Genomic DNA, 22,235 nt, shown 5'->3' on the forward strand with positions numbered 1-22,235 from the left:
CATTTTAATTGTATTCAGATTTCATACTAGGTGTTCTGTGGAATTATAGCCACTGACTTGGGACACTGCAGATGGCAAACTCACAGACTCCACTTGGCTACCCGATCACAAAATAGGCTTCCTCGAAAGGAGTAAGCTCCCTGTTACTGGACATGAACAAGCAGAAGAATGATGCCCACCGGTCAGGGATGCAATAACAGGGTTTCCTGATTTGGAGGGAGGTTCATTTAGGTGACCTATAAGTTTCTTTTCATGCCTAAGAAACCAATGTCTTTATTATTTAACATTAGGTCATTCTGTAAAGTGAAAAAGCACACACATTTTATCAAAACATTTAAAGAAATTAATTTTTACATATGCTGTTCCACAAATATGACTAGTGATTAAATGCTATGAACAGTAAACTTTGAAGAAGAGCACAATACACATCAATCATTAAGATGGTTGAAAATGACTATCTGGGCCAGCATCTATTTCACTCATGTGAAAAATGATTTGGTTGTTAATAGGAAAGAACAGTCTTATAATATATGTACATAGTTTACTTATTACATATGGCATATGTATATGAACAAGGTGCATTTACAATCTTAGACCAGGTTTCAAAAGGTAAACTATAGGCAAGTAATAACCCCATTCCGAATCCTTAAACTCCTCAGTAGTGGTTATGTGTCTGTATGGGTCACTTCTGTATAGTTATTTTTACTAGAGTGTTTGGATTCTATGGATGCTCAATAAATATTGGTTTTACTGAATTAGCAGCAACTATATAAATATAGAAAGAAACAATATAGTCTAATGTTAGGGTCAAGATACTGTAATGGCTCTAGATGTATCACTGACATTAATAAACTCTGTAACCTTGGACAATGCACTTCAATCATCAGGCTTTAGTTTCCTAAGATACCAAATAAGGCATTGGTTCTCAATCTTCGGAGCGTAAGAGAACTACATATAGGACTTATTAAAACACAGATCATTGGGCCCAACCCTCAGAGTTTCTGATTTAGTAGGTCCAGGGTAGGATGGAGAATTTGCTAAGTTCCCAGGTGCTGCTAATGCTGTGAGCCAAGGGGCCACACTTTGAGAACACAAGAAGGACTGGGAATATAGTGAGAGTGAATTACCAAATCTTTAATACTCTATAGCTGTAAGAGAGAGGGTAGCCAGCATCAAACTGGCACATTAAAATGTAATTGTCTTTTTAATCAAAATTTTGTTTGAATTAGGAGATGATCTTTTTTCTTTAGATTTCAACAAACATTTTTGAACACATAAATGTTTGATAGTACTTACGTCATTGCTTGATAAATGGATTCAATTCCATAACGCATGGCAAATTCATCAACTATTTCTTGCGAAGCGTCATCAAAGAAAACCTTCCAGGCTTCATCCCCTTTGACCTCGGGGATTTTCACTACACCATTAGATTTCACTTCAGTCAAGTAATGGAACAGATTCTAAAAGTAAATGGTTTTCAATTGTTCAATAATTTCTTAGAATAGTCCAGAAATATTTAACCATAACTTTTAGTAAATTATACTTGCATTGTAATTGCATCTAATGTTTCATCAACATCTATAAGCAATAGAATAGCTTGGATTTTTATTCTAACTATCCTCATCTTTATGCAAATTCTGATTTTATTTCTGCCTGGATCTATACAGAATCAATGATTCAAATGTTTCATACATACCAAATCATTTTAGAAGTAAAATTTTTTGTATGTAAATATTTCTAAATGCTAGTACATATTTTGCGTTCATGGGTACTGAGTAAATTATAGAACCCTGGATGAATAATCTGATTTTGGTTATGTTACTATAGAATCTAGGAATGTAAATGATGCTAAATGGCTTTGGCTGCAAAATGGTAGGAATCAGGGCAATGAATTAAGGTTGAAAATGAATGTTTGAGAATTTTGTAATGGAAAAACTCACTACATACAATTCCTTTTTGCTTCAAACAAATTTAGGAACTGTTGCATGAATGTAGCCTGTGTCAGGGAAGGACCCTTTCTTGGATTTCAGTTTTTTGGTTCTTGGACCAGCAAAAAAAGGCTCTGAAAAGCAAAAGCATAATGCTGTCTCTCTGATCCCAAATCTTCTCTGTCCACACTTTAAGGCCTGAGTTGGCTCCCATCTTGCCAGTTCACAGGATTTTTTTTTTTAAATTGGTCTGAAAACTTAACCATTAACCACATTTCTTGAAGAAATAACACTGGACAGATTGTAGTCAGGAATTTAAGCCTGTTATTGTATAATGTGCAAAAACCTTAAATACTGTTCTTCAATCCTTCTTTAGTAAATCCTTCTTTTGGCAAAGAATTACACATTCAAATTTTCATAGATATATTTAGGAAAAATAATATGCAAAGAGTAAAGATTCTCTCAATTATCTATTTCTGTTTTAGTAAAGTACTTTCTCTTTAGCTCTTTAAACATGGGGAAAGGTGCATTCTTTGACTTCACCTCATATTTTTTGATACATAGGACAAGAGTCATTTATATCAGAGAAAGGTTCTGGTTAACACCTCTAATTAAGCTCTTAGATGAAAAGCATTCAACAGAAGCCCAAGACTATTTGTCTGTGTATCTACACTGAGGCACAGCAGGGAACTGGTGATTCTGTCTTTTAGATACAAATTGGGTGGACTCTAACTCCCTGAAGCCATTTAGGCCCTAACTTTTGGATGGGTATATTCTCTACTACCATGAGTGGGTAGTAAATACATCCTGACACTCTTCATATCCAGATATGTTTGTAGTAAGGGTAGTTAAATGGTGAAGGGTTCAATATGTCTGAAGCCTTTTGTGGTACTCAGAAAAAGGAGGAAAAAAATCACTGCTTATTACATTGGTTCCCAAAAGCCATAGATACAATATCATCATTTTTATATTTCTAGTTGTAAATAATATTCTTAATTAAATCTTTAATAAAACTAGAACGCTAGCTCAGAGTTCTCAAAAACAATCATGTTATTGGATCCTTTCCTGCATTGCTAAAGTACTCTATTGTTAATTGTTCCAAAATATTTGCCATGACTTATTTCTTCAATGAATGCTTTTTAACAGTCTGTCCTCCTTGGAAGAATGGTAATTTCATTTGGCCTATTTATTCATTATCATCTTATTGCCTTTTTTATTAATACCTGCCTCAAGTGCTTGTTCTAAACTCTCATTAGAGGACACTGGCCCTCTCTTTAGGGGGTAATTCATATGCTGTCTGATACCCTAGCTCATTACTACCATAGCACAGAGTAAGAACTCCAGGAACAACTCCGCAAACCTAATTCAATCATATTTTTAAATCAAGCATTTTGTTGTATGATCCATAATCAAGACCAATTTATTTTCTAAGTTTTATTATTAATACAATTCAATTTACTTACCTCATGTAAACATGTATATTGTATATGATATGGAGCAACCTTCTCCTCTCCTTTTATTTCCACATTGATTTTCAAACGAATGGCTCCAGATACAGCTGACTTATCTGTCCGTTTCTCTGATAAAGTGAAAAGCAATTGGTCTGTCATTTCTAACAATACCATATTTCTCATACAATTTCTCAAAAGCTTTAAAGGAGACGAACATTGCTAAAAACCATTTTTTCTATATCAGGTTTGATTATTATCTAACCATATGATTCTGCTAAATATAATTTAAAATAATGTGCCTATTGTGTCAGTGTGATTGTATAACTGCATTATAGAAAATTCACATAGAAAACCTTAATCAGAAGACCCTGCCATTCTGATATAAATTTCTGTGTACTTGGTTAGTTTATACAACAAAATTAAATTATTTGGGCAATTAAAAGCAATATAACTCAAAGATACAATTAACCAGGAAAGTATTTTATCTAAAAGCATCCACTTCTCTTTCTCCACTTGAAAAGTAAAGCTCTGACCAATTAAAAGAAATTATTAATCACTATTTTTTGTTAGTGATTTATAAAGAGCTATAGTCTATACTCTGTGTTTACTTATGAGTGTTGGAGTAACTATTTGAATGGACTCAATATGTAGTTAATTCAGTCACATAATGTGTGTAGGGCATGCACACATGTGTCCAATATGAACCAATCAATAGCTTTGAGAGAAATAAAAACATAGTCACAAAATTCCTAGAGTGTGAATGTAGGTAGAGGATCTACATTTGACACCTACTTCACAAATGAAATATAAAGGGGCAAGCTGACCCATTTCACAAATGAAACTGAGGGCAGCAGAAGTGGTGAAGACTTCTTTAATTGACCTTCTTTCTAAGTATAACTGTATTTTTAGCCATATGTGATAATATTAAATCTTAAAGTCTACTACTTTCTTCTTATGAAATGTCTGCTTAAATTTTATTGTTAATATTTAACAGTAATTGTGCTATGAAGATTCTCCCATCAGGAGTGCCAGGATCATGAGAGTTTCTCTCACTGACTGGGTGATAACTGATTCTCAGCAAATATTTACATTCTCTGCTGGTGCCAAGAGAAATGCAAGTCCTAGGACTTTTTATGCCACAAAGCCCTTTCTAGAGCCCAGGGAAGGAGTACTGGTTCTTTGATTTTAATTATCATCATCCTACGAGGTTCAAGGGACACAGGCTCCACTTGGATGCCTAGGGCTTTCAGCTAATTTCTCTTCTGCATGGTGGAATAAATTCTAAGTGATGAGTAAGGAAGAACATTGTACAAAGCATGAAAATATGGTGCTTAAGTGGATTGAACCACTGAAGGATTTTACACAAAGCTAAAACCTGTCCTCCATTCTTCCTTCTTCATTTTAAAAGGTTAAACACCAGCAATGAGGGCATGAAAGAACAAATTGAGGATGAGCAGTCAAAAGCTTCCATGTCATGTTGCATCATATTTTCCTCTCCATAGACAGAAGGGCAGTTTCAGCATGAGAGCTGGGGAGCTGACTTTACTAGTGGCACATTCAAGTGCCTTAGCATACCAAATACTATATCCATGGATGCTTTGTCAAAGAAAAAAAAAAAGTCTGAGGAATTTCTGTTATGGATTCTTACTGCCTCAATTCAAAGACATACTGCCTTAGTACAGAAAAACAATGTCTAGGCAAATCACTTTAATTAAAACATAATTTATGACTATCACGCAGAGTTGATGGCCTAACATTTACCCTTGCCTAACATCTCTATTTTCACATATAAAGCTGTTCAAGAGGATAAACAAGATATAGAAGGATGATCATTATAACTGAGGTAAAAATTTTAAGCCAATAATGTAGATGCATCAATTCTCTTTAAGGAAGACTTCTTTAAAATAAAACATTTTTGATAATGAGTTCTTAGTTGAGCTTGAATTTTGTGTCAAGATAAGTTATATATCTCTCCTTTAAATTATTATATAATCTAGAGTTTAGTGAGTTCTATATGACTTTATCCCTTTACTTTGTCAAATATTACATTACTTGAAGTATAAGATTTTTAAAAACCCAAAAGCACTCTTTAATTGCTAAAATATATTGATATCCTAAATGGAAACTCTTTATAACCTTAGAACTGTGTAAACCATTCTTTGATTCACACCAGCCCTTACGAATTTAATTAAAACATTTCAGATGATATGATTAAGAAACTTTGGATCATGTCCTTTACAGAAACGGAGGTGATCCATCTATTTTTACTGTTATTAAGTCAGCACTGAAGATCTAGGTTATTATCCAATTTTAATAAAAGTCAAATTTAAACATATTTAATTCTTGGTTCCATAATAAAATTTCATTTAGAAATCATGCCAATTAAACGTATTGTCAGCATTGTCATGATTAGAGTAAATGTTAAATCCACACATGTACTTGGTATTGACATCTAAAGCCAACTTTTATGTCACTGTTTGGAAGATATCCAAAATACACTTTATTGCCAAAATTTTTAAGAGACTAAAAGGAAATAAGTCAAATAGTACTGTCATAGGTTGATTATTTGTTTTGATACATTCGGCAAAAGTTTTTGGAGCTACATTTTATAGTTTAAAAATTGAGAATGGATAATGGTTTTTTTCTAAAAGACATCCAGTTGATTCTTTGAAAGGCTTTTCCTTTTTCATCTCAAATTTACCAATTTTTTCAATACTGAATTTGACTAAATAATTATCACCTTTAGTTTCCAATGAAATCGAACTGTCTAAAGTCCAACAGAATTTTTCAGAAAGACATTGATTATTTTTATCTCTATGGAAATATAATATATGCCACAGATATTCTGGAATTTTAACTTTTTCAGATAGTCACCTAAGTTGTACCAGACATCCATTTCTCCACTCAAGGTCCTCACTTCTACAATTGTTTGTCCCAGAAAATCATCTGACTCCTTTTTGAAATGTTGCTTGACTCTGGATTTAATATCATCATCTTCGTCCCACACTCTGACTTTGATTCGATCTGTGGAGTTATGGCACTCACTGCAAATAAATGTGGATAAATTAACAACCACTGACAACTGCTCTAAATGGCATTTGATGTTAGTAACTTATTTTAAGTCTATCTAATCCAGAAAGGCATAGTAAAAACTCCCTCCGACCCATTTCATCGATGGGATGTTGCAGGTATCAGAGATATTGAAGAAAAGTTGCATTCGTTAAATAATATAATCAGAGAAAATCATACCTCATTTCATCCTATTTCCTTGAACTGAACTAGATATAATCAAATTTAAGTCAGAAATCTTTGGGTTATTTCCTCTATGATGTATTTCTTATTCATAATGGTTATCTATAGCAACATTTCCATGCTCAGAAAATTCTGCACCATAAATATAAAGCTAATTTTACTCTAATGGGTATTGAGAAAGTGGATATCACATAGTCCACTTGATAAACTAATAAATAATAACAATATAATAATAACATATTGTTAAATCAAGAAGAATTAGGGTGAAATCCTTTTGTTTTTAAAAATAATTTGCTAGATGTGGTTCCATAGTATAGTGGTTAGCACATCTGCTTTACACGCAGAAAGTCTTGCTTGGGTTCATACCCCACTGGAGCTATAGTCCATGGTCTACAGTCATGCCACCCTGAACAAGCCCGATGTCTGATCTCAGAAACTAAGCAGGGTTGGGCCTGGTTAGTACTGGGATGGGAGACCATTTAGGAAGTCCAGGTGCTGTAGCCATAAATAATAATAAATAATAAAAAAATAAAATAAAAATAATTTGTTTATTTTAGTCCATTCCTCATTTTCAGGTTTCTTCCACCACCTACTGTTGAAGCAAACTACTTAGTATTATCCACACATACATGGTCTTTCTTGACACTCTGGCTTTTATACACACACTTCCTTATGCTTTCCTGCCTGGTGCTAGTCAATCATTCCCTTAAGAATCAACTAGTCATCTGTTCTATATAATTTTTATTTTTTTACAGATTTCTGAACAAGTTAGGATGATCAACCCAGAGCTCCCAATTTACTCTGTAAATGCATTCACTCCAGTACAGGGGTCTTTAACCTGGCATTAGTGGATGAGTTCTGAGCATCCCTGAGGTCGGATTAAAAAACTAATAAAACAACTTCATCTTTTTCCTTAAATTATGAATATAGGCAACAAACCACAGCAGTATTATCAGTATATGTAAGATTTTCATTACCAATAAAACCAGAAATTTCCATATAATTTACATATACATTTACAAGGTTGTGAAACTTGAAATATTTATAATTATCTTTACTATACCAAAACTAAATCAATATAATTTATTTTATTTCCAATTTTATGTATTTTATTTTATGAATTTAAAAAATATAATTTTGAAAAAGTGTCCAAAGTCTTCACCAGATTGCCAAATGGACTCATGGTACAGAAATTATTTAAGAACTCCTGACAACATACTGTCTCTCCCATTAATCAATAATATAGCACATATAAAAATGACACTTGAGGTTTGACATGTCAATGTGCAGATCACAGCTCCACTACTTCTACTCAATGTGAGAGTTTTCAACACAGAGAATTTTGACAATTTCTTGGTTTTTCGGTCATCAAAATTGTTGAAGAGTATTATTGGCATTCAATGGACCAGGTCAGGGATTTAGACACTTTGCTCTCTACAGACAGTGAACATGATTTGAAACGACCCAAAGGCATGGACAAAGATGCCTTCGTCCTGGTAAGGACCTCAATGTGGGACATCGCTTTGTATAAAAACACCAACTTTTTCACATGTTTTACTAGATATTGAAATTTCTTGACAAAGAACTAGTATGTAAGTCACTAATCATTAAAGTAAGTTTTTGTTGTTGCTCAGAGCCTTACAAAGGTTGTTTTTCATTTTGAGAAATTATATTACCAATGCCGAAACCACTCAAAGTATTTGAATCAAAATATTTGTGTCAGTCTGCATTTGGGGTAATTACGTTTGTGGTAATTCTACCTACAAATAAAAGCATGTCTACTAAACCATATATTCTAGGGTAGTTGTGTCTACCCTTACATATTAAAATACATATTAGACTACTTTTATTTTTCTTTTATATTATAGTTGGAAAGTTATATTGATTTTAAAGTTATATTGATGAATTGCTTAATTTTGTTTCAGAATTTTAAAAAATCTTGAATTATTTTATATAAAAAGAATAAATGAATTGAAAACAGACCCACAAATACAGAGGACAATCAGGTGATGGCCAGAAGGAAGGAGATTTAGCGGGGCAGGGAGAAAGCAATGAAGGTTTAAAGAAGTACAAATCAGTAGTTGCTAGAGAGTCACAGGGATAGGGACCATGGCATAGGGAATGCAGACAACAGTAAGGTAATGGCTAGGTATACAGCCAGAGGGAAGACAGAGTAATCAGGGAGATCAGTTCATAAACTATATAAGTGTCTAACCAATATACTGTATACTTGAAAATAATAATTTTAAAAAAGGTCATTAGGTCTAATAGATTGAGAACTATTTCTATGACTTAACCTCTATGAATCTCAGTTTATCTATAAAGTAGGGGTAATAATACCTATCTTACAAGATGTTTATGGTAAATAAGTGAAATAATGTCTTATAGCAGTTAGTGCAGTGATACATAATGTTTGACCTATATTAGTCATAGTATTATAATGCCATTATTTCATAAGTTCCTTTCAAATTTAGAGCCTGTTTGTTAATATCTCTATCCTTGACACCGTTTCTAGCATGTATCACTCATTCAAAGAATTCTATGGAGGTGAACACACAATGTAAATATATATATGCCTTACTGTTAAAATATATAGCTGAAACTTATTGGATTTATTAACTAATGTCACCATAAAAAAATAAATTAAAAAAAAACAAATTTTAGATTAAAAAAATTTGAAGGAAAAATAGTTTTATAATTCTTAGAAATATCACAATTATCAAAGAAATTCTCCAACTTTGATAGCTATTTTATTGGTAAAATGTGGTAGAAATAGCAGGGAGAAAGGAAGAATCAATCCATGATACAATATCCATAGCCGCTAACAATGCCCACTTTCAACCAAGGGCAGCATTTAGAATGGATAACAGCATAGCTGCCTCCCACCTACTCAGAATTCCAAAGATAACTACAAAAAGCACACAACTGAAAGTAGTAAGAACATATAGATAGTAAAATCTTTGGCAATTTACCCAAAATTTATATTAGAAATGACTAAGGTTTTAATTTCTTTGTTGTCAAAAAAAAAAAAAAGTCTATGTAGAAACAAAAATCCAACTACCAGCTCATTTGCCTCATTCTTAGAAAAATAATGAAAGAAAATTTAAAAATATCAGGAAAAATAGTTACCATTGCCATAAACTTAAAACTCAAAACATTACGAAAGCAGAAAGAAGTCCCTTTTGTCACCTTTTGATAGATCACCAGAGTTCATGTAAATTCTAGGAGACAGAAATCTAATGTATTTTTTACCTGCAAATAACAGGTACAATAAATAGCAAGCTCTAGATAATAAAGATAGGCAAGTATCTCTAGAATCTATTCTTTGACAAAATATGCTGTTTTATTTTGAAGAAAAAATATTTGAGGCTCTAGTTCCTGTTATAAATTTAAAGATTTTTAGCTTGTTAAAAATATACACAAATAGTAATCCATATAAAACAGTAATAATGTATATGTATGTACGTACATACATATACACATACATGCATATACACATATATTATCATCTCTCCCTCTTTGTACATAATTTAAAGATGTATATGCACGCATATACTACGTACATGAGTATGCTATATAGCAAGAGGGAAGAGAGACAATACTATCTTTCTTTCCAAATTTCTATTAGAAATAGCTATTTTTTTGTACCAAGTGGAAGTATACCTTTCAAATGACCATTCATATTTTCATTAAGTTTCTTCACTAATTCATTTTGCATTTTTTTTTGTTTTTATTATGACATCAAAAGTTCACTATGCCCTCATCCAGATATCCATCTATTTATTCAGTCTCCCTTAAATTGTTATTTATTGAGCATCTGATAATGTGCTACACACAATTGAGGCTTACTGAAGTTACAAAATTCAACCAACAAACCTCTTCCTTTTTAAATGTCAAAATAAAATGTGAAATTAATGAATTCGGGACAAATACAAATAATCAATGATGTGTCCTTATAAATATACTTGTGATTTTTCTGCAGAGAATTTCAATCTCTCTGCATTTCTGATTGTATTTTTTCACATTTTAATTAAATAAACTTTTAAATTGGGAATAATTTTAGATTCCCAGAAAAGCTGCAAAGAGTATAGAGTTCCTGCATGTCCCACACCCAGATTCCCCTATTGTTAACATCTTACATTACTAACGCTAGTTCTATTTTTTTAAGACTTGCCAGTTCCTACTTTCTTTATATTTTCAAAAGAGGTATTTTTGAGAAATATTAAAAAATAAACAATGTTTCCCATTTTGTTTCAGGTTTAAACTGTCAGAAACTTAGATTTTGACCTCTACAGAGTAAAGACAGCAGTGGGACTGCTGTTTCAAATATTGTAAATGACAAGAGGATTTTGCAAGGGGTATAAAACCAGGGAGTGGCTGTATTCTGGGGTTTTGCTCTTTTGGCAACAGTGGTTGTGAAGTATTTAGTACTTTGATGCAAAGTTTCTGGTATTTAGTCCTGAGGGGCAAAAGTATTGATCAATGGTAGCAGTGGTGTTTTCTCCAAAGAAACCCCATGATATAACTGGACACTGTTTATACACAGTAGCTTCAGAGGCTGGCTCTCTCACCTCTCTAAAAATTCTTGAGTGACCTAAAAGTCTATCAAATAATCTTTTTCTGCATAAGCTAACTAGAGTACTGGAGTGAACTCTGTTATTCGCAACTAGGAATAGTGATGAATACAGTAATTTTAAAAGGATTAAGGGAGCTGCAACTGCAGAATTTAAAATGTGGAATTGACTCTGTGAGATGATATGGGCAGACAGTAAAGATTGAATTCCTCAGGCTGGAGAGCCAATTCATTTTAAAATGCAGTCGAAAAACATCTGCTCCAAATGTTGCTCACTCTAACTTGGAACTCAGACCACATGCCAACTGAAGGGTTTTTTTATTAGCATGACGGTAGAAAGAAAATTCAGAATGTTGGCATATACTTATTAAATCTTGCTTTCAAAAATGAAATACAATAGAGATGCACTCAAAGTCAAGCTAGACAGTCTGTAAGCAGAGATACAAGGGAGCACAGCTACGCCCAAAGACGCTCACTCTGCTTGTGTCCTGCAGTATAAATTGACTGAGAATATCTTAATTTGGAACCCTGCAGGGTTGAGAAAAGCCAGCTGCTTCTGTATACAAAAATGTACCTATTCAAGCAGTGGTTTCTCAGTGCAACTTCAAAAAGAGATAAAACTGTTGTCCCAGGGCTTTTCAAAAACCTCAGAGTGACAATGAAGTAGAACTTGATGGTAAAGATCCTATTAATGGTGTTGCAATATCACTCTGGCTTAATATTTTGCAGGGCCTATGACAGCAGCAATGAGATTAAGGGAGAGGAACTGGTCGAAACAGAGGAGTCAGTAGAAAAGAGTTAAAATTTCTATAAAATTGAACTACCATATGATTCAGAAATTCCACTTCTGGGCATTTACCTAAAGAAAACAAAAACACTAACTTGTAAAGATATAGGTACCTCCGTGTTCATTGCAGCATTATTTACAACAGCCAACATATGGGAACAACCAGTGTCCATCAAAGGATTAATGGATGAAGAAGATGTGGTATATACATATATATATAAATATTATCCAGCCATAATAAAGAATTAAATCTTGCCATTTGTGACAGTATGGGTGGACCTCGAGGGCATGATGCTAAATTAAATGTCAGACAGAAAAGACAAATACCATGTGATCTACTTATATGCGGAATCTAAAAACAAAAACAAAAGAAACAAAAAACCAAGCTTATATATAAAGAGAACGCATTGTTGGTGACTAGAGGTGGGTAGTGGGGGGCTGGGAGAAATGTGTAAAGGGGGTCAAAAGACACAAACTTTCAGTTATAAAATGAATGTTATGGGGACATAATGTATGGCATGGTGACTTCAGTTAATAACACTGTTTTACATATTTGAAAGTTGCTAAAAGAGATCTTGAAAGTTCTTATCACAAGAAAGAAAATGTGTAACTACGTATGGTAATGAATGTTAAACAGACTTGCTATGGTTATTATTTCACTGTGTATACAAATTTCAAATAATTATGTCGAACACCTGAAACTAATATATGTTTTTTGTTAATCATACCTCAACTAGAAAAGAAAAGAGAAAAACAGAAATAAATCATCCTTTTAAAAAGAGAACAATCAGGGTGGAAGAAATTTTAAAAGAACACTAATTGTGAAATAGAATATTAAGACTGAAAACTCAAGTGTGGTTGTAAAAAGAAAAATTAAGCTTCAAAATATTAAAAATAGAAAAAAAATCCCAAAACCTGTCTTTACCCAAGTTATCAGAGTTTAACCCATTCTTACATGGACAGCTCTAACTAGAGAGATATCCATGGATTCATGAAGTTGAGAAATACTGATTTTAGTGGCACAAACAAGCTCTTACTCAAATAATCATCCCCCGATGGAAAGTCATTACTAAAGTACTATATAAGCAAATAGCTGTTCAATAATGAAAACTGCATCTATATTGGAGTTAGAGCTAAGAGACCAACTAAGATATATCTCACATTGCAACTATATCAGAAAAAAGCCAACAGTAAGAGGTATTACCATTAAAAGTTATATTCTTTAAGAACAATTCTTTAATGTACAATTCTAACTACACATTTTAAGTATAGCAAATGATATTCTGTAATATTTTAAATGATATTGTATCAGGTTTTGTTAACAGACAAATAAATAAGAGATTATATATACACATGTACTCATAGACACACACTCTCTCAAAGACTGAAACAAGCTGTAGGTGGCATAATTAGTAAAAAGTTCAACTTTTTATATTTCTTCTATTACAATCAAAAAATTATATTTTAAAATATCTAGTAACTGTAAGTAATCCCATTTTAACTAAGGCTGGAAGGCAGAGCGCTGATTAAGAAAATCATCAGCTAGAAACCTACAAGAGCCATCCTGAGGCAAAGCAGCATCAGCCTTTCAAACAGTAATTAAATTCTCTAGTTACAGCTTAATTCCTTAAACTCTGACCCAGCAAATGGAAATATTGCAAGAAACTCGACATTCACATTTCCTCTTACTGATTTATTATAAATTATGTAATCCACTTCCATTGCAATACTGGTATCTCATTCGTTATCGAATCAAAATCCCCAACTCTATTATCTTTGAATTCTATTAAAATAGATGGACAAATTCTAAGTTCAAAATTTAGTGACAATGCACAGCAACTTTTCTCACCTGCATTTACCAAGGACGATTTAATTATGGGAGCTAGGATTAAAAAAATAAGATAGTACCCAATAGTTCACGTTTTCTTGAGCTTTTTCTTTGTAGGATTTGGGCATTGTATGTCCATTGTACAAATCAATAACACTGAAGACAATAAAATAAGAACAAAAAATGAATTATATTAGCAAAGTTTCGAAAAGGAAAGGAGGTGAAGAGGAGTTCATGCACTAGCATTTAGGATGTCTGAATAAAGTTCTTGTAGTGTAATAGATCATAGAATCAAAGGGCAAGTATGACTTATAAGATCCATTTCCCTGCCCCACCTTCTAACCTCACAATTAGATAGAAGTACCTTGAAGTCTTATATTCTATTTTTATATCTAATAGTTTCCTCCTCAGACACTAATGTTGCAAAATAAACACTGTAACAGCTTTTTAAAGTTATTGTATATTAAAACAATATTAGTATCATTAATAATATTAAAGTAATAAAAGTAGGAAACTTGTTTAGAAAAATACGTGTCCATTTTTCAGTGAAAGAAGAGACCACTTAAGAGATCAAAAAAACAGGAAGATGTGTGTGATATCACTTATATGTGGAATCTAAAAAATTAAACTCATAAAAAAAAAAAAAGAGTAAAATGATTACCAGGACTTGAGGGGCGGGGAATAGGAGAGATGCTGTTTAAAGATCTAAACTTGCAACAAATAGGTAAATAAGTCCTGGAGATATAATGCCCAGTATAGCGAATATAGTATACTGTATTATAATTACTAAACTTGCTAAGAGACTAGATCTTCATTATTCCCACAAAAAATAATAATTATGTGATGTAATAAATGTGCTATCACTACAATGACAATTATATTGTAATATCTAAATGTATCAATTCCACATGCTGTACATCTTAAAATTTCCACAATGCTACATGTCAAATATACTTTAAAAAACACACGTAGAAAACAGGAGGAATAAATTGCTCTCTCAAAAAATAGGATCACTTCATGGATTGCATAAATGTCTTTTTAAAATTTAAAATAAAAAAAAAATAGGAGTGTGTGTGTAATAGGGGTAGTTTTTACTCAACATTTCTCTGGTTCACCATATATTTTCCCTGCTCAGCCCCTGTGTTGTGTTTCTTAGGGCAAGGATGTCTTTTCTGTACTCCTCTTCCTGGTGAATACTTATCTGTACTTCAAGACTCTTAAATATCATCTCTGTGTGAAACTTCCCCTGGAGGGCCGCCCCCTGCCACCCTAATCTCTAGTACCTGTAGTAAGTAGATATTCGAAAATTGTTTACAGAATAAATAAGAGGAATATCACAGCTAAGAGTAATTACACTCTTTTTATGTTGTTCATTAAATATTACAAATATGCATATTTCAATTAGTGGTAATTATGTAGCTGAAATTGAACCTTTTGTGTGAAGTTGGAAACCAGGTACACTTGGGATATATATTTGACATTTGACATTTAAACATGGACATTAGCTTGCCAAATCTGACTTTTCTTTAAATGATGATACATTTTGTTCTTACACCTACTTGTCCATAGAACAAAGAATTGTATGTCAGTGATCTCTAAAACAAAAAATAACATTAACTGTAAAGAGCCTAGAACAGCGTAGGTTGCTGTTGTGTCATGGATGCCCTGTTCTAACTCTAAAATTCCAAGGTCTGCGATTCGCGGTATAAACTTTGCCTTTTTTCATTTTCCTTTCAAGGTCAATATGTATTAGGCATGATGGAGTGAAATTATGAGCTTGGGAAAAGACCTACGTGGTTAAAATTCCATTTGAGCCACTTACTAGCAATATGACTTCGGGCAAGCTATGCAATCAAACTGAGACTTCATGCCAAATCTATTAAATTAGGATATCAATAATTATCTTTTAAAGAGGATTAAATAAAGAAAATACTTAGAACAGTGCTGAGAATCTAGTAGGTTTTTAATTGCTCCTAGCTAACTAATGAAGATCATTATATCGAACTTAACAATGTATTTTTACTTTAACGGCAATAAACAAGTTCCTGCATATATATAAAATAGGGACAATATTTATTAGTTAATTATCAAAACACAGGAAATTGATTAAATAATTGATGTATTCTGATACAATAAAATCTTATTTGACTATTAAGGGTTTATCTTGGGGCTTTCTATTCTGTTCCACTGGTCTATATGTCTGTCTTTATGACAGTACCATACCGTTTTGGTTACTGTAGCTTTATAAATTTTTGAACATCCAGTATAGTACTGTATTGTTGACTACAGGTACAGTGTTGTACAGCAGATCGACTCAACTTACTTCTCTTGCTTAACTGAAGAATTTTGCCTGTTTATTAGTGACTCCTTACTTCCCTGTCTTCTCAGCCCCTGGAAACTATCATTCCAGCCTTGGATTCTATGAATTTGACTAATTGAGATACTTCATGTAAGTGGAATGATGCAAAATTTGTATTTCTAACTGCCTTATTTCACTTAGTGTAATGTCCTCAAGGTTCATCCATGTTGTTGCATATTGCAGAATTTTTTTGTAAGGCTGAATATTCCATTTTGTGTATATACAAAATTTTCTTTATTCATTCTCTTGTCGATGAACATATAGGTTGTTTTCACATCTTGGATGTTAATAACACTGCAATAAAAATAGAAGTGCTAATATCTTTTTAAAATTTGATTTAAAATATTTTGAATAAACAGACTGCTACATAATACAGTAACTCTATTTTTAATTTTTTTTGAAGAAACCCTATACTGTCTTTCGTAGTGGCTGCATTAATTTGCATTCCCACCAACCTTGTACAAAGGTGCTAAGTCTACACAATGGGAACATATAGATGAGAACTGGGAGGATAAAGAGGGTCCCAATCAATGGGAGCTTAAATCATGGAGGAGACTCAGGCACTGTCATAGGTGCTGTCCAAGGCAGAGAGAGAAGGGAAGATAGACTCTGGTTTCTCCCATCCTCTATTTTTTATTTTACTGAAGTGCTTCCTTCTGGTGAAACCTAGTGGACAAAGAAGTTTGGGGAAGGTAGCCTCCAGAGTTAAGTTCTCTGACATAAAGGGTGCACCAAAGAAACTTCAGGGAACAAATGGAAGAGAAAACAGGCAAATGACCAACACATATGCCGAACTGACATGAAAAATGCCATAGAGAGATACATACAACTATACACTTAGCTTGAAGGATTTCTTTGGTTCCCTCTCTTATTCCTTTCAGCATTTCTTTGTCCTTCTCTGAAAGGTCTTAGCATTTGCATCTCCACAGATAAAACTCTTTAGTGCTTAAGCATTTTCCTATATCATCAAACTTCCTTTTTTCAGGAATGAAAACTGACAAAGAATAATAAACATTTCTGCACTAGATGACACAATGAATAATTTGAAAATTATGGGTATAAAAATGCTCTGGAAAAATAATAGTGCTTTATAAATAGGAACCATTTTATTACTATCTTATATGTATATAGTTGCTGTGTATAAGCATATGCATGCTTTAAAGGCCTATAAAAATATCAAGTGATTTTCAGAAAGATGTAACACTCGTTTACCAATTTCTGTCTGCAACGAGAACAATTTATATTATTATGTACTTGTATTCAGTACATTACTTGACTCACTGAATTGTCAATAACTCAATGTTATTGTCAATATTTTAATAGAAAGATATTGTTTAGTATTAGCATTTACCTTTAAAAGACTTGATACATTGTTTTCTCTATATAAGGATCTACTTTAAATTGTTATAAATGCAGGATCATACTCTGCATACCACATGGCATCTTGACTTTTTAAACTTAATATATCATGTACATCCTGACATATATACATTTACACTATTCTTTTTAACGGTTATATAGTACTCCATTATATGGATGTGTTCTAATTTATTTAATTCATCCCTATCCTAAAGATAGTAGGTGGGCATTTAGGTGGTTTCCAACTTACTGTTCCAGTACTACACAAAGCACCTTGTATGTATAGCTTTATGAACTTGTGAAACTATTTTAGTCTAACAAATTATTAAGAGTGAATTTTCTAGGTTGAGGGAATGTATATTAATCATATCTGTATACAGATAGGCATACATCATACAAACACACATACCTAAACTATCCTGCAGAAAGCATGTATGTGTTTACTCTTGTACCTTTTTCTCTATACTCTCATTAATAGAGTATTATCACTTTTTAATATTTGCTCATCAGGTAGGTAAAACCTACTTTTTCATATTATATTGACTTTTAGGGAGTATATCTATTATATTTTAAAATATATCCATCGGAAAATGAAAAAAAAAAGGCATAAAAAGTATCCTAACTCCCTGCTCTTCCCTCATATTGAAGAGACCTATAAAGAGCTTATGCCCATTTCTTGCCAGAGAAAAGACATTAAACTAAACACCTAGAATATATCCCTGGCAAGAGAACAGAATTGTCAGCATTTATTTCAATAGCCACCTAACTTGTCTTTCCCTTAGATTCTCCCCCTCTCTCTTTGGTAGAAAAGAAGAAGTTCTTTTATTTTTTTTTATTCTCCCAAGAATAACAAGCTGCTATTCTCCTAAGAAACTTTAAAGCAATGATGAAAATGTCAGCAGCGAGCTGCAGTTGCATCAGTTGCCTGACCAGACTTTATCTGAATACCACACTTGAATCAGAAGCAGCAATCATAAAGATAAATACTATTATCTAACATCCCTCTCATTCGAAATATCAACAACACAGCACAGGCTTATGGAAAACCTCTGCACTAATCACCAAGGAATTGCTAAAGAAGAGAAGAAATGTTAAAGAATCCTACATTCTTATTAACTTTTCCACTTAAATCAAGCTTCAACCGATTATCTGGAATGGAGCAACAGTGCTTAAGAATTCACAAATAGTAACACTGGTTATACTTTGGTCCTCTCTGGACTCTTTTGCTGAATGTATGGAAAATACAAAGTGAAGGAATCTAAAAAGAAAGAAAAAATATCAAGCCACAGCACAAACAAAACAAACCACTTCAGAGCACCCGTGATGTTTTGGCATTGGTGTTTATCTGAACTATCTACCCTTTATTATTAAAATGCAAACTAAAGTTGAATCTATATAAACAACCAAAAATTTAGATGAAAAAATTAGCCAAACATCTATTTGAATGTTTTCAAACTTCCAAAAGTTGTGTGTATTGAAAAAAAAAAAAAACCAAAACAACCCAATTTGATCAACTATAAACATAGCTTAAGTTTAAAAAGTACAAAAAACATTATCTTTCAGATGATAAAAAGGTAAGATAGATTATTCAGGTAGAATTGATTTTAATAACAGATACTACTTTGAACCATGTATAATTGCCGTTTTTCTAGGTGAATAGAGTTGAATGTCAATAATTTCATATGGCTTATATGTCTTGTCTGTGTTATAACTGAAAATCCAGTTTGTACTTGGCAAGTATAAGAAATTCTATTAGATTAAAAAGAAAGAGTGCATTCAGAAAATCTAGTCTGATTATTAATCAAGATACTGGAGAAATTAGCGGTGGTGGTAATGTAGGAGGGCTAATAAAGTATCAAGTAAATTAACAGTAAAGTTGAGGAAGCCCTGGAGATCTTCAAGATTTACTAAATTTGATTCCATTAAGAAGTGCTTTGATCCTAGTGAGGATCACTTAGACGCTATCAGAAATGCTTCTCAGCCCCTCTTCAGGAGATTTCTCTCTCTCTCTCCAACAGATAATGGATTAATTTTATCTGGTCAAGGAAGTGTAAAGATTTTAAGTCTATGAGAGAATATTATCCTGAAATTTGGGAAGCTGTAAAAATTTCTGGCGGTTAAGGAATTTCTTAGGGTTCTAAGAAAATAAGATTCATAATCATCGGGGACAATAGATTTAAAAAAAAAAAAAAGGAGACAATTTCAAATACAGGGAAAAAATGGAGTAGGCACAGTAAAGGCTAGGCAAAACAGTCAGAGGTCTAAGGTCAGGGTCAGATGGTCAGAGATGGTAAGAAAGTTAGCCAGGTGGGTAGACAGTATTCGTATAAGAACTACTCTTGAGTTGCACGCTGTGCTGACTCTCTATCCATAAACAGAAAGTCTCCTAAGGAGACTGACTCTGATTGTCCATTGGTTACTATCTGTATTTAAAAGGTACATCGCCCTACGTATCAGCAACTTAATTCTCCTCTAATTTACCATTTTCTTTACAACTTTATTTCTATATTATAAAATATTTTGGGTTCAAATCATTTAGTTTCATTTCAGTCCTTGGGACAATATGCGACTTAAAAATAAAGCTAGGTTAGTCATTTCAATACTTCTTCGGTACAAAACAAGGTATAAACACTGGCTAAAAATTAAATATTTAATTAGCATGCTTTAAAACATTTTAAATATGGCCCTTACATTAGCAGTGTTAAAAAGTAAAGTTAGCATCTCCTTTTCTAAAGAAATTTTCCTGACACATATGTGTACTTAATTATGTCAATAAAGTTTCATAAATAAACCTATTATATCAGAAAGAGCTCTAGATATCATCTTGAGGTAAAAAGACATGTTAAATGTCCTCCAGGAATTAGTGGTTTTCCATCCTGTGTTTTCTTAACTTTATCCTTAGTTCTGTAAGGATGAGTGGAAGAGGATGATAAAATCTAGTCAGAGTAATAGCTCCAGGGGTTACTTCCCAATGCTTATTTCAGTGCTTTATAACTAAGTCAAAATACATTTTGTCCCTTTTATTGTCCCTTAAAGTTCGATTCTAATCAAAAGCAGCATCCAAGTTTATTAGATAGAAACATAACGGAAAGAAAAGAACAAACATGTCATCAAGACTAAAGGCACTGGTAAGATTTCATCAGGCAGGAAAATATATATTGGAGATGCTAATAAAAAATTAAATTTCTGAGTTTACCAAATAATGCTCAAGTGGCATACACAGAGAAAAAAGACATAACTTTGAATTTCTTGAGGAATAAAAATTTGTTTTCGAATACAATGGAAGAAACAGTAACAAGGAAGAAATAAGGGTCAAACAATAGCGCAAAAAAAAAAAAACCATTAATAGTGAATGTTTATAAGACACTTTCATTGGCAAAAAGTTATCATTTGAAAATAATCATTAAGTAGATTTTTTTAGGCTTACTTTGTACCCAACATTATTTTAGGAGATTCTCAGCCTCATGGAGCTCAAAATCATTAGGAACTATAGAAAAACTGCTCTAAAATGTATATCTAATGGGGTAAAAATGGCCAATGCAAGTAGATGCGTCTACCGTAGCACATTTTTTCAATTTGGGGTAATGACTTTTTATATAGAAATTAATGAGTAAGCTATGAAAAATTTACCTTACTATATACTAGTCAGCCCCTCCAGAAACTTGTAGAATGTCAAGTGCTTAGGAAAAAAAAAAAGGCTGGGTTTCTGACTCTAGTACCCTATGACCTATAATTTCAGAAAACTCTGAGACTCATTTTTATCAATTGTAAATGTGAGGATACAAATGCATATGACATCGAGTTTCTTCTAGGATTTAAATATTAATTACATAGAAGTACATTGTAAACTGCCAGAATACAAGAGGTGAATGTCATGGGGAAGACTGACATCATTTTTGTGGTTGTCGTCATCATTATTCTAGAAGCAGTAATTCTATATCATTTTGAATTTGTGCAGTGTAAATGCATAATTAATGGAGTGCTGACTCTGTTAACAGAGTGAGGAAATTAATTTTTATCAGATTTTTTATTTAACAGCTTATTTAGGTATAACATATAGTTAACTACACATATTTAAAATGTATAATTTGCTATCTTGTCATATATATTTAGCCATGTAACCACCACCACAATCTATAATGTATCCATCACCTCCAAAAGTCTTCCTGGACTTCTTGCAATCACTTCCTCCTATCATTCCCCAGGTAACCACTGATCTGATGGTGTTAGTAGTTTTGTTTATATTTTACATTTTCTCTAATTTTATATAAAAGAGATTATACTGTACGTACTTTTTTTCTGAATTTCATCACTCAGCATAATTGAGATCTATCCATGTTGTTGTATAAGCCAATAGTTTATTCTTTTTTGGTATTTAGTAGTATTTCGGTCTATGCATATGTCACAGCTTGTATATCTGTTCACTTGTTGATGAGCATTTAGGTTGTTTTTAATCTTTTACTGTTACAAAGACCAGAAGACTTGTGTAAAAGTCTTCATATGGGCACATGCTTTCTTTTCAAGAAACTGACAAGCTGTTTTCCCAGTGGTTGTACTACTTTGTATCCTCACCAGCCATGACGTAGATTTCCACTTCCTCAACATCCTTGCCAACACTTGGTAACAACAGCATAAAGGTCTAGAGGAGACAACTGGAAGTGATAATTTAAAGCTATATATCATAAATTCTTAAAGCAA

The 22,235-nt window shown here is 32.7% G+C and overlaps 1 protein-coding gene and 1 pseudogene across 1 annotated transcript in view; one reads left to right on the plus strand and one right to left on the minus strand.

The window, feature by feature from the left end:
- Window positions 1–22,235, minus strand: part of UNC13C (unc-13 homolog C) — a 350,422-nt gene that overhangs the window by 231,778 nt on the left and 96,409 nt on the right. The window contains exons 7-9 of the mRNA XM_025038961.1: window positions 6,254–6,423; window positions 3,392–3,507; window positions 1,297–1,460 (exon numbers count right to left, since the gene is read on the minus strand). Coding sequence (XP_024894729.1) covers window positions 1,297–1,460; window positions 3,392–3,507; window positions 6,254–6,423 — 450 coding nt within the window. The remainder of the gene's footprint in view (window positions 1–1,296; window positions 1,461–3,391; window positions 3,508–6,253; window positions 6,424–22,235) is intronic.
- Window positions 7,020–7,135, plus strand: LOC112469759 (annotated as a pseudogene).

This window comes from Pteropus alecto, unplaced genomic scaffold (genome assembly GCF_000325575.1).
Source record: "Pteropus alecto unplaced genomic scaffold, ASM32557v1 scaffold86, whole genome shotgun sequence".
Taxonomy (NCBI): domain Eukaryota; kingdom Metazoa; phylum Chordata; class Mammalia; order Chiroptera; family Pteropodidae; genus Pteropus; species Pteropus alecto.